Source organism: Lampetra fluviatilis, chromosome 18 (genome assembly GCF_964198595.1).
Source record: "Lampetra fluviatilis chromosome 18, kcLamFluv1.1, whole genome shotgun sequence".
In the NCBI taxonomy this organism is placed as follows: Eukaryota; Metazoa; Chordata; class Hyperoartia; order Petromyzontiformes; family Petromyzontidae; genus Lampetra; species Lampetra fluviatilis.
In genome coordinates this window covers 2,143,734-2,158,844 of record NC_136292.1, presented here as the reverse complement: position 1 = coordinate 2,158,844, position 15,111 = coordinate 2,143,734, and the positions used below count along the sequence as shown (strand labels likewise).

At 46.1% G+C, this 15,111-nt stretch overlaps 1 protein-coding gene across 1 annotated transcript; it reads left to right on the top strand.

Moving 5' to 3' along the window:
* Positions 1-12,872: 12,872 nt before the first annotated feature.
* LOC144937270 (ankyrin repeat domain-containing protein 63-like) lies at positions 12,873-13,660 on the top strand (the record flags this gene model as incomplete). Its single annotated transcript, XM_078864679.1, has 1 exon — positions 12,873-13,660. A coding segment is annotated over exon 1 (309 nt), but the record flags the coding sequence as incomplete, so codon positions are not given.
* Positions 13,661-15,111: the final 1,451 nt, after the last annotated feature.

Here is a 15,111-nt window from a genome sequence, read left to right as displayed (position 1 = left end):
GTTAGGATAAACACTGCGCCACGGACCAGACGGACTCCGTTCGACTCCAGATTAGCAGCGAATGTCGGAATTTCACATTCAGTGTTGCGCTGCAGGGAATGTGGTGATATTAAGCTTTGATTTATAACGTAGCAATATTTTTCGCACGATTTTCCATTCCCCGTGTGACACGGTGGGTTTTTTTGGTATCCGATTGCTTTATTCCGTTGCTCAACTTTGCGTTTGTGTTTCTTTGTTTTTTGTCATTTTAGAGACCAACTTCACTCTTGCAAACGACACTCGCCCTGGCCTCTTGAGTTAAAACAAAATACGCCTGATGTTAAGGGGCCGTCCATAAATGACGTCACGCGATTTTGGAAGATTTTTGACCCCCCCCCCTCGTCACACGGCGTCACAAAAAGTCAGACCCCCCTAAAATATGACGTCACAAAGCTCTGCCCCCCCCCCAAAACCATATTTCCATTTTGAAAATAAAACATGCTTCAAATCGCTTTAAACTATTGTCATTGTAGTGCGTATTTAATGTGGCGCTGCACTCTGATGTTGTAGGAGAAAACATGTATTAAAAAGTATATTTAATTAAGTAGAACGTGTTGTCTATATTTATTTAAAGTTGCGCATTTTTACGTGACGTCACATTTCTCACATTTCTCAAACCCCCACCCCCTCGGCCCACGGACACCATCAGTGGCGAGTGGTGATCGTGCCTCATCCTAGAGCTTCCCCAGGTCGTCGTCTCAGTCGTAAACGAGGACGCTGGGAGTGATGTCTCCCTACACTGGCACTTGGGGGAGACAAAGACGTCCTGGCGTGGGTGCCGAGTCTGCTGACGACATCACCCACCGTTACGCTTGCCGTGCCGCCCTTAATAGGTGCTCGCTAACAACACCTGCCCCAACAGTCTGTCAGACAAGAAACCGGTGATTTTTTGTCGTCTGGGTGAGCATGAGGGAGTGCGGTCTAGTTAGCGAAGGAAAACGAATGGGGGGGACGAGATCTCCGTGCCTCCTGTGTTTGTGTTGTTACAGCTCACGTGCAGGACTGACACCGCTCAAGCATTTGGAACGCTTCGTGGAAACAGTGAACTCACATGCGTAAGGGTCCCCCCCTGAGTACTCCAGTAGATGTTTCCGTGGATGTGCACTGGATTATATAATGCTGCTCACCGATGGGGGAGATGGTGGGGGGTGGAATATGGCCCCCTTCATACTGACTTGAGCCTCACACTCCGCGGGGAGCAAATGACTCTGGATTCACTGATGGAGGTCGCGTAACACAACACGAGAATGAGAGCAATGTAACACTTTAGTCTGAGCCTGTTCAAATAGAAAAAACGCGTAGTTTTGAGTGGCCCACGTTGTAAAAATGTTGGTTTTACGATTTTTATATTGTTGCCAATTTTCGACTTTCGAGGCTTTCTTGAACATCTTTAGAATGTGCGATCGTCTCTGGAAGTCATACGCGCTGATATACAGTGTTTACGATTGTTTTCATTATATGTCTCGGAGTTATGATTTGGCATGCTATTTGCTATACATTCACCCTGGATGTGTTAGCATTTCCACGTCTCCCTCGCCTCCTCGCCTATGCAGTCTTACCGCTCGTCAAACCTGGATTAAGTCAGTCAAACATTTACACATCGCCCCTCCACACTACATGCGCATGCCATGAAGTTGTTAACTCGGGAAACAAACAAAGGGAGAAAAAATGTGCGTATGCATGGTTTTCTTGAATGCTTTCCAGCATGAGGTTTGTCCAAAGTGGTCGGTTCGTTCAGAATAATGATGGTAGTTCTAGGGCTAGGCGCTCAGTTCGAGGTGGCGAGACGTTAGCTACCTCGCCAGGTATGCAGGAGGTCGTGGGTTCGATCCCGATCCCGACGCTGACTGTATATTTGGAGTTTGTGTGTCTCTCTCCCCGTGGTCGCGTGGATTTTTGTTCGGCTCCTCCGGTTTTTCCTTCCACATTTACAATAAACATGCGTTTAGAGTATTTGGCTGCTATACATTTCCACACGATGAGCCACTTCGTTGAGCTATCATTTGTGATCGCCAGTTCGCTTCTGAAAAAGGGCTGTATAGCTCAGTAGACATTACCTGGTCAAATAAAATAATAATAAAAAGTTCAGTTTAAGTAGCCTTGGATGAATTTGGCCGGTTTTATTGCTATTGGATAATCTTTTCGAGAATGCTTGCTTATAGACAGACGGGCGGAGAGAATGCATGAGACCATTCATCTTCGTTGAAAGCGTAATACAGACATCTGTCTCCCCCCACAGTTGCGGAATCCGATGACGTGCCGTCAGCAGGATCCCCGAAGTGCTTATTTATGTTTCACCCACGATCAAACCAACCCAGAACGCGCCCTTCCATTCCGTCTGATACTTGGAAGCTCCGCAGGGCTTGGGCCGGGTGAGTGCAGCATTTGTATGAGAGTCTGCCCTGGGACAATTCGTCATTGCGAGGTGACCAGGAGATGAACAGTGCAACAAAAAACTCATAAATGCATCTGTACGAAATGTTGTCCGTGTAGCCCCTGGATCATACACCTGGGATTGCTTGGGCTACGTTGTATGATTACCTATCACATTCCAAAAACGTATTAATGGCATTGGACAAACATGCCAGTGCAACAGCATCATGAAAAGGCGTCTTGAGACTCGTGAGGCTTTCCTGTGTCGATAAAGACGTTCTTACCTGCAGCATATCACTTTAGTGCATCTCATTTCATCCGCTCGCATTAATGATGCAAGGCTGCCCCCTAACGTGCAAAGCGCGATAGTTTCCTCATGGGTTTTAACGCCACTAAAGATAGAAAACATTGCCGCCACGTGGTCGATTTGGAGAATGTCACCTCAGGATCAGAATAATAACTGTATAATATTTTTTTTGTTCCTGGGTAGTCAGTGTTATTTCCGAATTGCTTATGCCTCAAAAGTACAGAAAATGGCTATTATTCCCCACAAACTTTGCCTTTGTGGCCAGGACAATGATATTTTGAAATTTACCTATTTTCCAGAACATTCCAGATAGATTCAGTGCAGAGTAAATTGGAGTAACTTCTAGAACATTCTAGAACTTTACCTAATATAAATAGTAGTATAAATACAGGTGCCTTAAGCCCACCAGTTCAGTTTAGTTCCCCAGCTGCCTAAGTGGATACATATCTTCATTTTTCTGAGATGGCATCATGAGGCTGCAAGCATCCGGCAGACGCATTTTGCTATGTCTGCGGCCAATTTATCAAGACAAGAGCGAAAAAGTACTCTGTGGAAGCATCTGCTAAGATGTGTGAGGCCCTACAAGGCGTATTTCGGCATGCCTGTCGGGAATCAAGACAAATCCTGGTCACCTCGTTTCACCTGCGAGCAATGCAAACAAAACTCTGGAAGGTAAGATGGACAATTGTTGCTCGGGATTTTATGTTATAAAATCTGTTAACATTTTGAAAATTGTAACATTTTTTTTTAACTGTTTAACTACACTGATATAACATTACTTGTTATCATGAACGTCCAACATATATAACGGTCGTAACATGTGTGCTGTACTTCAACACGTTTCCATTGGGAGAGGTGGTGAGAGGTGGTCAGAGCAATGAGTCGGCATTGCTGAGACCCAGAGTTCGGATTTGGGTACTGGCGTCTTAAATGCAGCGTGTTGATGATGATGGGTACGTGTGTGTGTTGAATTTTGCATCGTACATAGCCAACCGTGCTAAACGGAGGGTGGGGGAGTGGGAGAGGACAATAAACACAAAAAGCAGTTCCAATGACTGCAAGAAAAACGTTGAATTTGGTTTATTAAAAGCAATTTTGAGCATTACAATGTATAATTGCCGTGCGAAAAACATTGATACAGTAAATTTAGCTGTGACGGTCCCACCTGATGACGGAGACTTGTGTTGCCTCCGAAACGTCGTGATTTATTCTTTTATTTCTATTATTATTTCTATTATTTTTATTATTTAATTTTACCTACGTGACTTTACCGAAAAAACCTAAGAGTAAGACATTTAATATATGAATCGTCTATTGTGGAAAAAATAAACTTATGAATGTGAACTTATAAGTAGTTCTATGACATCATGTTTTAGAGACCTTCCTACACACAAACTCCGAATAGAAAACGTATTCGTGTCATGAGCTCGACTCCAAATACACATATATAATAGCCCAGATCTGTCCTTCTGTCATTCTGTGACTGTGATTAACGCCCCGGATTGGTTGAAGTGCATCACGTGACCGCGAGCTGTCCACTTCGTGTTGTGGTGTGCCCCGCACCTCGGAGGCCCGAGAATCAGCAACATCACGGCCACAGCGCCGGAGACGCAGCCACGGAAAGCTGACGGTCGATCCACTCACACACGGCTCACTCACACACACAGCTCACTCACACTCACTCGCACACAATCGCATGCAGCTCAGAAGAGACGGGTGAGTGAGAGTGAGGCAGAGCCGTGCTCCGTCCACTGCTGCCCTGAGGGAGAGCCGTGCTCTGTCCATTACATTAGTACTCGAGTTTTTTTGGTGCTTAAATCCACTGCTGGATGAAGGCCCACCGCACGCTGTGCGAGTGGATCGTAAGGATTTACTTGACCAGTCTGTTGGGGGCCGCCGCAGGCTGTGGTTGGGGGGCGCCAATACCAATGATAACAATAGTGCAATGGATGAATTCAACTAAAAATAGATGAAACGTGAGCGCTAAGGGTTGAATTTGACAACCTGTAGCAGGATTTTAAATGGCTATGTTGGCGTGTAATCCGATTCCATACGGGTAAGTTCACCGAGATGCAATTACCGTCAAAAGGCGAGCTCTTTCATTAAGTCGCTGTCCAGCAGCCGCAGGTGCTGGAGGCTTTGATGGCACTTACCAGGCTCACTGCCATCTGCATGACCCAGGTACATTACTTCGCAACGACGAAGATAAATGGACTGCTCTCTGAACATTATGTGTTCTCAACCTCACCCTTTCATCATTAATCACCGGGTATTTTGAAGGATAAGCGAAGAAGGATGAGTGTGTTTATTGTCTAATCAACAGCGATAAGCAAGGCTGATGTGGCAATGCTACTTAGTACAATGAGGGAATGTGCAGGGCTCCTTACAATAATTGCGACTTTCTCGGACTGCAGAAACTGCGTCAGTGAAGCTCGTTAAATAAATAAAAAGTTAAAGTTTAAAATGTTTAACTCGCTGCACAAGTTTTCGTAGATTCAGAGGCGCGCGAAACCACAAGCAATCGTGAAGGCGGCCAGAACCGGCGCCAACAATTGGCCCAAGTTCTGTGGCCCTACATAGATATGCTTTGGCCAACTCCATTAACGTGGGAGGAAACTACAGTACCCAGAGATACCCCACGCATAGGAGGGTGGGGGGGTGGCAACACCCTATCCCATACAGATAAAGTAGAAAAGTTTGAGGTCACATTTGCGGCACAGAATTCTCCTTGGCAAGTCCGATTATAGGTGCGGTGAACCTCGACGGCCACGGCAACGAGGTGTCGCAACGTTTGTGCGATCCATTGACCCTCGCCTCCACGGTGGGGGATCACAGTCGCGCATAGGCACCATGGCGGGGGCTAACGTTTTTGCAATATGAATCATCGCAATTAAAAATTGTAATTAAAAGACCTGATTGTAAGGAGGGTTATTCCCAACACGCTTGCGCTGCAGGCTCAAGTCATCCAGCTATTATCGCGTGACACGCGTGTTTCCACCGTAATCATCATCGCCGCCAGGAAGGCCATGAGCGATAGGTGAAGACAAAACAAAACAAGGGGCCATGGTGTGTTCCTCGTGACGGATCAACGGGACTTGGCATTCGTCAGTGGTGCGCACGTCGGGAGTTCGTCATGCTCTGCGGTTAAACGGAACAGCGAAGCCTTCATCCAGACTCCCCCCCCCCTGTGTGTATTATATTGTAACGCGATTCATGTTTAATACAAGTTTAACATAATGCAAACGTTTGACCCAGGCGAGAAACACTGAGTCGCAAAGACGCTTTCATTTTTTCAGGAGGTTCCTGCTACGATGAGATCTGTGGCCAATTCGATTGTGTGCTTGACTGGTGGAAGAAAATCGAAGTGCCTGGAGAAAATCCACGCGCGACGAGGAGGTACCCATCACTCAGCAGCGCCATATCTGGCCACGCCGCGTATCCATGATGCTGCTGTACAATCGGATAAAGGTGCAGCCCTGCAACGTCTTGTTCACGCCGGAAAAGTCTCCGCTCGATGTTATTTTAGCCGACGCTTCCTGGCAGGCCAGATGTCTTGGAAGAGGTCGTAGTCCCCACACGTTAATCGCAGGTCGACTAACTGTGGTGGTACCCATTTATAGTACTCGGTGGACAGAGGCGGGGATGATTCAAGGTTTGAAGTTTTCGTGACTGCAAGGATCCATACTCTTTGGTTCTTTCGGTAAAGTCGCGTAGATGAAAAAAAAAATGAATTTAGTTATTTTCATTTTATTTTTATTATTTTTCATTTACGTGACTTTACCGAAAGAACCAACGAGTATGATTCAAGGTACTTGACAATTGTTTTCACTGCCATGCTGGCAGATAGGATATAACCGGCGGTTTTTCTAGATTGCAAACCAGTGTGCTCACCTATTAAACCACAGCTGCATCCCATCTGTACAGTGTGGTCCAGATATCTTGTAACACCCACTTAATTTACCCCTAACATTGTTTTCCTTTGCATATTCATTTCTTTAAAAAATAAACCTTACTTTAAACAATATGACGTTTAAGATAATTTAATGGGGATCACTGCGATATCAGGTCTGGTCTACCCTGTACAATGATGTAGATGATGATGATTACGATGATGATGTTGTTGTTGTTGTTGAAGATGAGCTGGCGTGCACACCGTGTTTACGCGCGATGCTGTCCGCATGATCTGTCATTATTTATGTGCCGCGTGCATTGCACGTGCGCGCTGGGCAAAACGCTGCGTGTGGGTGTCTTCTTCATTATGCCGGTCGCTCTGTACACCCGCGAGCGTTAGCAGCGAAGCCGAGCAAGAGAAAGATCTCCACCCCCCCCCCACACTCGAATCGGCCTAATCCTTGGGGTCCCTGCCTTTGTCATTCTCAACACACAAACACGACGATGAATGCACAAACTAGCCCGGCGACCGGTGCCCGAGACCGGTTGCGATCGGCGAGAGCTAATTAATGATTTGTGTCTATGCAACACTTGAGGTGCAGCGTGTGGTGACGGTGGGAGTGGGCGCGGGATATATCCTTGATGCTGCCTGTGGCTAATAGAATTAATTACAGCCGCACGTTTGTTTCGCTTGATATTTAAGCTAAAGTTGGTACGGACAAGCTTCAAAGGTTTTTTTTTTGCCTATATCAGGGGTCGGCAACCTGTAGCTCTTTAAGGACTTGTGACGTTATTTATTAAGGACCCACCTTCTCGCATTTGCCACGTGAATTGCGTTTCTTGAAACATTACGGGGTTTTTTTTACCGTATTCGAACAAAAAGTGGCTCACCTTGTTATTTTGTTGCCGACCCCTGGCCGATACGGATAGAAGTCCGAGTTAAATATTGAAAGTTAATACTGAGTGTACAAAACATAGGAACCGTTCACTGCCATTTATAAAGGACGAATGTTTAAAAATACATCTCGATAATGATACTAATGCGGTACTTTAATAATAATGCCATTCACTGTTGGCCTCTCCATGCCCCGTCGGTCACGAGGTTTGTTGGACAATACTTGGCCACGCGCACCAGTGTGGATTTAGTGCCCCGAGTGTGGATAAGTCGGTGGCCCAATTCGTTTCTGCAAAGAGACGTGGAATTGTCAGAATTGACTCCCAGGCGGCCAAACAATGAATTCTCCTTACAACACGGCGACATGTTTAGCTTCAAAGTGCATCGGGGGTGCAGTCGACTGCATCGTGAGCAGCCCCGCGACAAGCCGGGCTGTACCATTGTTACAAACAAACGGAGCTCCAGTCGTATAATTGTCAATCTTTGCGGCCGTGCCGTGCCCGCCCACACCGACCGGATATTCAGCGTCGGCGGCGACAGATAGATTGCAGCCTTCCCTTGGTGAGATCTCATTAAATATAGGCGACGTTTATCTCAAATCATCCACCCCCCTCCCCACCCCCCGCTACTTTGATGCATCGCCGCAGTGCAGAAGACGGCACTAAACTCAATGCAGACCGATGCCTTGCAGACGATGTCTTTACTTATTCAGTTTCTGCGTTGGCTGATCTATTTAAATACTCACTAAAGTCGTGCACGTTCATTATTGTTCTGCTGTTATGTTCGTTTTATTCACAAGCAATAAATGTAGAAACTGTGTTGTATCAATGGGCTATTGCTTTTGTTAAGATACAAAATACATCAATTCATTAATTTCGATTCACGACCACGGTCAACATCAGTGGTGAGTGATATCTGAACCTGTCCTGGTCCCAATCGTCCTCCTCCCGCCTTCACCGCATTGACCAGCGTGGCGAAGCATGGCCAAACAACCGCCGAGATTAACATGGAGGAGGCCTTAGCCCGGTAGTGGATTAACAAAGGGCTTTAAATAAAACAAATTATCCAAATGTACTGGTAGAGGAGAACCCGTGGCTCTGCAATGGAAAACAAGAGACCGTTGTAATTGGCATCACTTCTCACAATCCTTCCGTGCTCGGTGCACTGAAATTAATCCGCTTTTTAACGTAATAAAATGGCAAATTAATACGTGTGGTGAGTTTTTGTTTGTGTATATTCTCTAGGATAAAAAAAAAACTATTCTGGAAATATAATGACATGAATACGAGCACACATTTCACATTTACAGCAATTTTAAATTAAATGTGTCAGTATTCCCTATTTGTCACTCTTTCGGTGTCGCTATTTATTAGGAGTCTTCCAAACGTATTCCTTTGCTTCAGTAAAATGTGTATTTGTTGCACGGATATTCCTGTTACGCTCAGAATCAGAACATTTATTTGATACTGGAGGGATCCGATGAGCTATACAGCTCTTTTTCACAGATGTCCAGTAAGTTTCAGTAGCAAATGCTCGTTGCAACTAACAATTGAATTATTGTTGGGGTGGACAGGAGCCCAGGCAGCAGCCAGCCAGGAAACTCGAGGCATAGATCATGTTTAATAGTACTGGAGTCCGATTTAAATTGAACGTGAACGAGTATCATGTGGCTTGTTGCATGCATTATTTTGGGACAAGATTTAGGGACAATCTTCGTGATATGTAATTATGGCTTGAAGGTGCGCCCTGTCTTTAAACAATAATCGCAGACCAGGTGGCTCTTCGGCGAGAACGCTGAACTGGCACCAGTGAGAATCTTGGTTAGAATCCAGGCAGCTGTATTGCTAAACTGACTTTTCAAGTGTTGTTGGTTTATACTCTTTGGTTTTTTCGGTAAAGTCACGTAGGTAAAACATGTAAATAAATTAAATCACGACGTTTCGGAGGCAACACAAGCTTCCGTCTTCAGATGGAACCGTACCGAAACAAACAAAGAGTATGAATCCTTGCAGTCACGAAAACGTCAAATCCAGAATGTTGTCGGTTTATGATCTCAGCCCGGTCACCAGTGTCTGAACACAACAATAACCCCATTATAATAAATTTAGTTCGGCACTTAATTCGGAGACGTTCCAGGTCTGAGGATTAAAACGAGAATGGGTTCGACTGCACTTGCTGCGAGCCCAACTCTGGGTAGAAGAGCGTGTGTCAGAGTGCTGCCCTCTAGTGTGCAGACAGAGGTCACCTGAAGGGCTCTCAGAGGTAGTTCCGTGATACCCACTGCCGTGGGCTGTTCTCGAGCACGAATGGGGGAGTTGCATTTCTCTGCGAGACATCCAAACTGATTCTACGTCTCGTGACACGTGACGCCGATAGTACAATCATGGAGAGAGAGGGAAAAAACCCCCAAAATTATGAAAAACGTTTATCAATTACCTGCCAAGTGTAAAGAAGCAAGAGCTGACATTTGACATTGATTTCAACTTGGATATGTTACTATATATCACGATCTGAGGAGCTACACTGGACAAAGACTTTCTCTATGGAATTCATACGGGATTTTTTTTCCAAACACCGCGAGTTTTTGACAAGGTTGTCTGTTACAAAGAATAACTACACTGAGCCGAGTTTATTCGCTTAAATAATCGTGAAGATGGAGTAATATGACAAATAGCTATAATATTTATGTATATTGCATTTGCACTCAATACACGTTGGTTGTGGAGTAACTCGTCAAAAAACATGTTCTTGGCATGCAAATTACAACGGCGATTATCTAAAATCACGGGGCAATTAACATTTCAGTAATAACGCCAAGGAAATGTTTGACATTACAATTCAGGAGCCAATAAACAAACTGCCTATGCATTTGTGTGTATATGTGTGCGTGCAGTGTGCGTGTGGTTAGCACGCTCCCCTATGAACTCGGCTTATAACCAATAACAGTGGTGAATACGTAAACCGGTTCTTGGCCTCTCCTAGGTCGGCTCAGCCTTACACGAGTCCCTGGTGCCGTGTGTAAAAACACCAGGACTGGGGAAACAAAGGCAGCCGGGGCATGCCAGTCTTAATACATGCTCGCTAATAACCACTGGTCCTGACAGTCTTACAAGTGTCCAGAGGGTATCTTTTGTCTCTGTAGTGTATGTGCGTTGGTCGTCAAGCGCTTTATCCGCTATTGCCGTATTCTGTGGATCATAAGATGCTCCGGAAAGTAAGATGCATCCTAAACTTGTGACCGGCATCAATAAAGTTATACAAATCGAGTCGCACACACACACATACACTAAACAATTTTATTCTAGTCTTGATTTGAATTTTAATCTACCAGATGAAACCCACTGGGCTATAAGCTCTTTTTCAGAGGCGACCTGGCCACGCGTGATAGCGCATCGAAGTGGCTGATATCACCACCATCACACGTGGGGATGTGTAGTCGCAACCAATTAAACTAAACGCATGTTTCTAAATGTGGGGGGCTAATTCGGAGGACACGGAAATAAAATCCACGCAACCACGGGGAGAGAGAGAGAACACGCGAACCACGGGGAGAGAGAGAGAGAGAACACGCGAACTCCAAACATCCAACAGGCATCGTGAGAGTCGGGAACAAAACCCACGAATCTCCTACGGAGCAGGGCGAAGGGAGACGACGTGAGAAATAAACACACGCCCAACCTTGTTTACATTAAGATACAGCAAGGTCGAGGTGGCGGGGTGGGATGCGTCTTTTGATCCGGGCAATACGGTACCTCCTGTGGGTGGCAGCCGAACCGTGGCGAATATAAAGCGCCTCGAGAGAGAGCAGAGCAGCCACGGCGAGCGAAGACGGCTCCCTCCACACAAGAGGAGGCGCGTCTGGGCGCCAACACGACTGCTTCTCCATTTATTGGGCTCGCGAACGCGCGTCTATGCGGTCAGGAAAGCTTTTTGTTTCATTTTTATCTTTTTTATTTTATTTCTACCTACGTGACTTTACCGAAAGAACCAAAGCGTATGGATTCCTGCAGTCACGAAAGCTTCAAATCAAGATAATCGACGAAATACGTATAGGAACATTTAAGGGCCCTTGCCCCGAAACGTTTTTATACGGCAGTGTTAATAACCAATGTGGTGGTGATTTTTTTTTCAAACAATACGATATATATTATTTTAATCGGAAGGCAGAATGTATTAAGTCCATGCAGCTATAACGAGTAATTTGAAGGATATAGTTGGCACAGGTGCAAGAATTAGCGAGGGTGCAGAATTATCACAGAATCGCAGTCAGTTGCAGGGTAAGATTAATTGGTTAGCAACTCGACAAAACTCGGCAAGAGAAAACAAAAACAATAATGCCCTATTTTGTAGAGTGGAACGACAGGGAAACAGACAGTTACCTAACAACACCTCCACAACCACAACAACTACAATTGTTGTAACCGGCAATCTCTGTACGAAATCAACAGAAGTGTTTGAACACACAATTAGTTTAAGACATGCAAATCATTAATGATAGTCTACAAAATAAATAAATAAGATAATATTGTAATTACAAGCAATAGCAGATTAGCAGCAGTGGATTATTAATAACAGAAATCGTAATCTAAGAACGATCGGCATAACATACGTTGGCGTTAGCAATTACAACAGACGGACACTTATTGTAGTTTAATTCTCATTTTAAAAATCATAGTTTTATATGTTTCAATCTATGTAGCGTCATTCATACAAATTACCGAATTAGTTAATGCTATAATAGTGCTGACAGTAGTTCAGTAAGGACGGTCTTTGGAATTACCAGCCACAGCAGAAAAACCGAATGAGCAGCAGCAGATGAATAATATCCTGAAAATATAATTACAATTAGCAGTCGTGTCGTATGAGTAGCATTGCGAACGTGGACTAATACTACCGGTATACAACGAATGGTCATTTCATAATAATTTAATTATAAATACAATTAGCAGTAAGTGCACATCGCTACAATACTTATGCTAGTCTGACAACACCACCCTCAATAATTAGCATCCGATTAGCTTAGTACTAGCGTTTGTCTGCTACGAGTACACGACCAATAACAATCATCATCTGAATACGATTAATACTACTCTTCGACTATTATAAATTGATTATACAAATTTGAACACTACAATTTAGAACTAATTATAAGGCACAACTCTAATAAACCGAATAGACTATACTCCACTTGATGGCCTTCATAACCAGTCTACCACTAGCCTTCTAATAATAATAATGGGCTCGTAATTATCAATTGAATTCTATCAATACAGTATCTGTACACAACTCTGTTCAAGAGACTATCCTACTAATATCGCCATCATTATCATCGCCAGTCAGTCGAAGCAATATTAACGACCAGCACCACTCATAGATTTCAGCGCAATCGTATTCAACGATCGACGCCCACAACAGAATAATTATCAGCCGGCTTTAGTACACAAGTCGCCTTCATAAACCTACCACAAGTATCATCACCATCATCAGTGGAAGCAACACCAAGGACAAAGACCTGTAACAGACTGTAGGGGCAAGCGCTGTTAGCGAGCACCTATGAAGGCCGGCACGGCACACGAGGGGGTGGGTGGCCAACACCACGCCCGTCCGTCTTTGTCTCCTCCGTGGTGATGAGACCGCACCGTGGACTCATTTGAGGCTGAGTCGACCTAGGGGGAGGCCGATGACCACTTCAGATAATCCTCACTGCCGTTGGCCGTGAGCGACAAATCAAACTCGGGTCGCCCGCCGGGTTCGTCGAGCAGCGCTCTAACCGCTCAACAACCACAACCACCACAGCCACCACCACAGCCACCACACACTCCTCGCGTGCGCCGGCCGAAAGGAGCATGAAGCGACGGCCGTGGCGGGCAGCCGTCCCGTCGGACGAGGAGACGGCGGGTGCCCGTGCGCTTGCGGACGCCACGCGCCGGGGCCAGGTGCGCGCGGCGCGCTTCGTCCTGGACGCCCTGGACGGGCGACCCGTGAACGCGCGCGGTCCCGAGGGCCACACGCCGCTCATGCTCGCCGCGCTGCTGCCCGACGCCGCGGCCAGCGCCGCTCTCGTCGAGCTGCTGCTGGGGCGAGGAGCCGACCCGGCGCTCGAGGACCGCTGGGGCGACAGCGCCCTGGTGCAGGCGGCGGCGGCCGGCAACGCGGAGGTGCTCAGGAGCCTCGCGCGCGCGTTCGCCCGTCGCGGAATCGACGTTCACCGACCCAACCGCGACGGGCATTCGGCGCTGCAGGTGACGCGATGAGAGTTGGCTGGGCACCGCGTGTGTGTGGGCAGCGGTCGTGTCGCGGTTAAAGCCTTCACGGGGGGGGGGGGGGGGTCTTTGTCTCACTTCTGGCGATGCGCGTTCTGTCCCAGGCCAGGTTCATTCAGCCAAGATGATGCCTGTAACTTTGGGTTGTGCGTGTAATTAAGCGTTTCCCTTTCTGTCTCTCGGCGCAATTCCAAGCATGCTTCTCTCTAAGCTTTGTTTCTCGAATTTTTCAGCTTTTGTCTCATTTCATTTGTGAGCGACCGTGTTTCTGATTAATGCTGGACAACTGATGGCAGCCTGAATCAACGTAATTGAAAACCTCTTCTACAAGCGCAATCGGCATGCATCATCGCCATGAAATAATATAGCATTCAAGTCCATGAGCTCATTAACTAAGTTTATGGCTCATTCGTGAATACTTGCATCTGCAAACTCCATCTAGAAGCAGGAGAACCACCGGCGGCATGACTTTGATTCCCAACCACGGCTAACATCGGTGGCGAGTGATATCTAAACTCTCACCTACCCCTCCACTCACCCGAACTGCGCAGAGTGAAGACATTTATCCGGCAGTGTGTTGATCAAGGGCTGTAAATTGTTTAAAAAAAGTTAGAGGTGTCAGTGTGACATTGGACTAAAACAGTGGTTCTTAAACGTCACTGCAGCCTTGCACCCCTTTAGTTATCAATTGCTATACAATGTATAATGTTAATACACACAAAGGTTTGATGAAACAAATTAGTTGCACTTAATTTGTGTTACGGTGATTCACCTTCTAAAACAATCTGGCCGTGTCTCGCACCCCCAGGGGCTGAAGCGTGCACCCCAGGTTAAGAACCCTTGGACTAAAGCAACAAAAAATAACCGTATAAACGAGACAGAACAAACGAGAAACAGTACAAAAGATACGATTTGAAAGCCGATATAAAATAATCGATTCTCGAACACCACCTTGATTATATGCTTCGTGACGATTCATCGAATCTTTTGGGGGGAAGCATCGTTACATGCCTGTGATACTCATGCAATTCACGGCACAACGAGTATAACAAATGTACTTCTACATCGCTCTGTAAACCCACTTTGGGAGGAGGGCCTCCCCACGTGGGAGTTACGTGACGATACCTCACCAAGCTGGCCCAGCGCGGGTTGATGCTGAAGGCATAACTACATAGACGAGGGAGCACACGGGGACATGTCCTGTAAAACAATCGCTTTTGCTGCACCGCCCTCTGCTGCCCACCACGTCACCCCGAAGCCTGTAACACCTGTTATGCACGCACGGCGGTCACCTTCAGCGAGTACTTAAGCAAATCCTCTTGAGCGAGTTGCCCTTTGCGTTT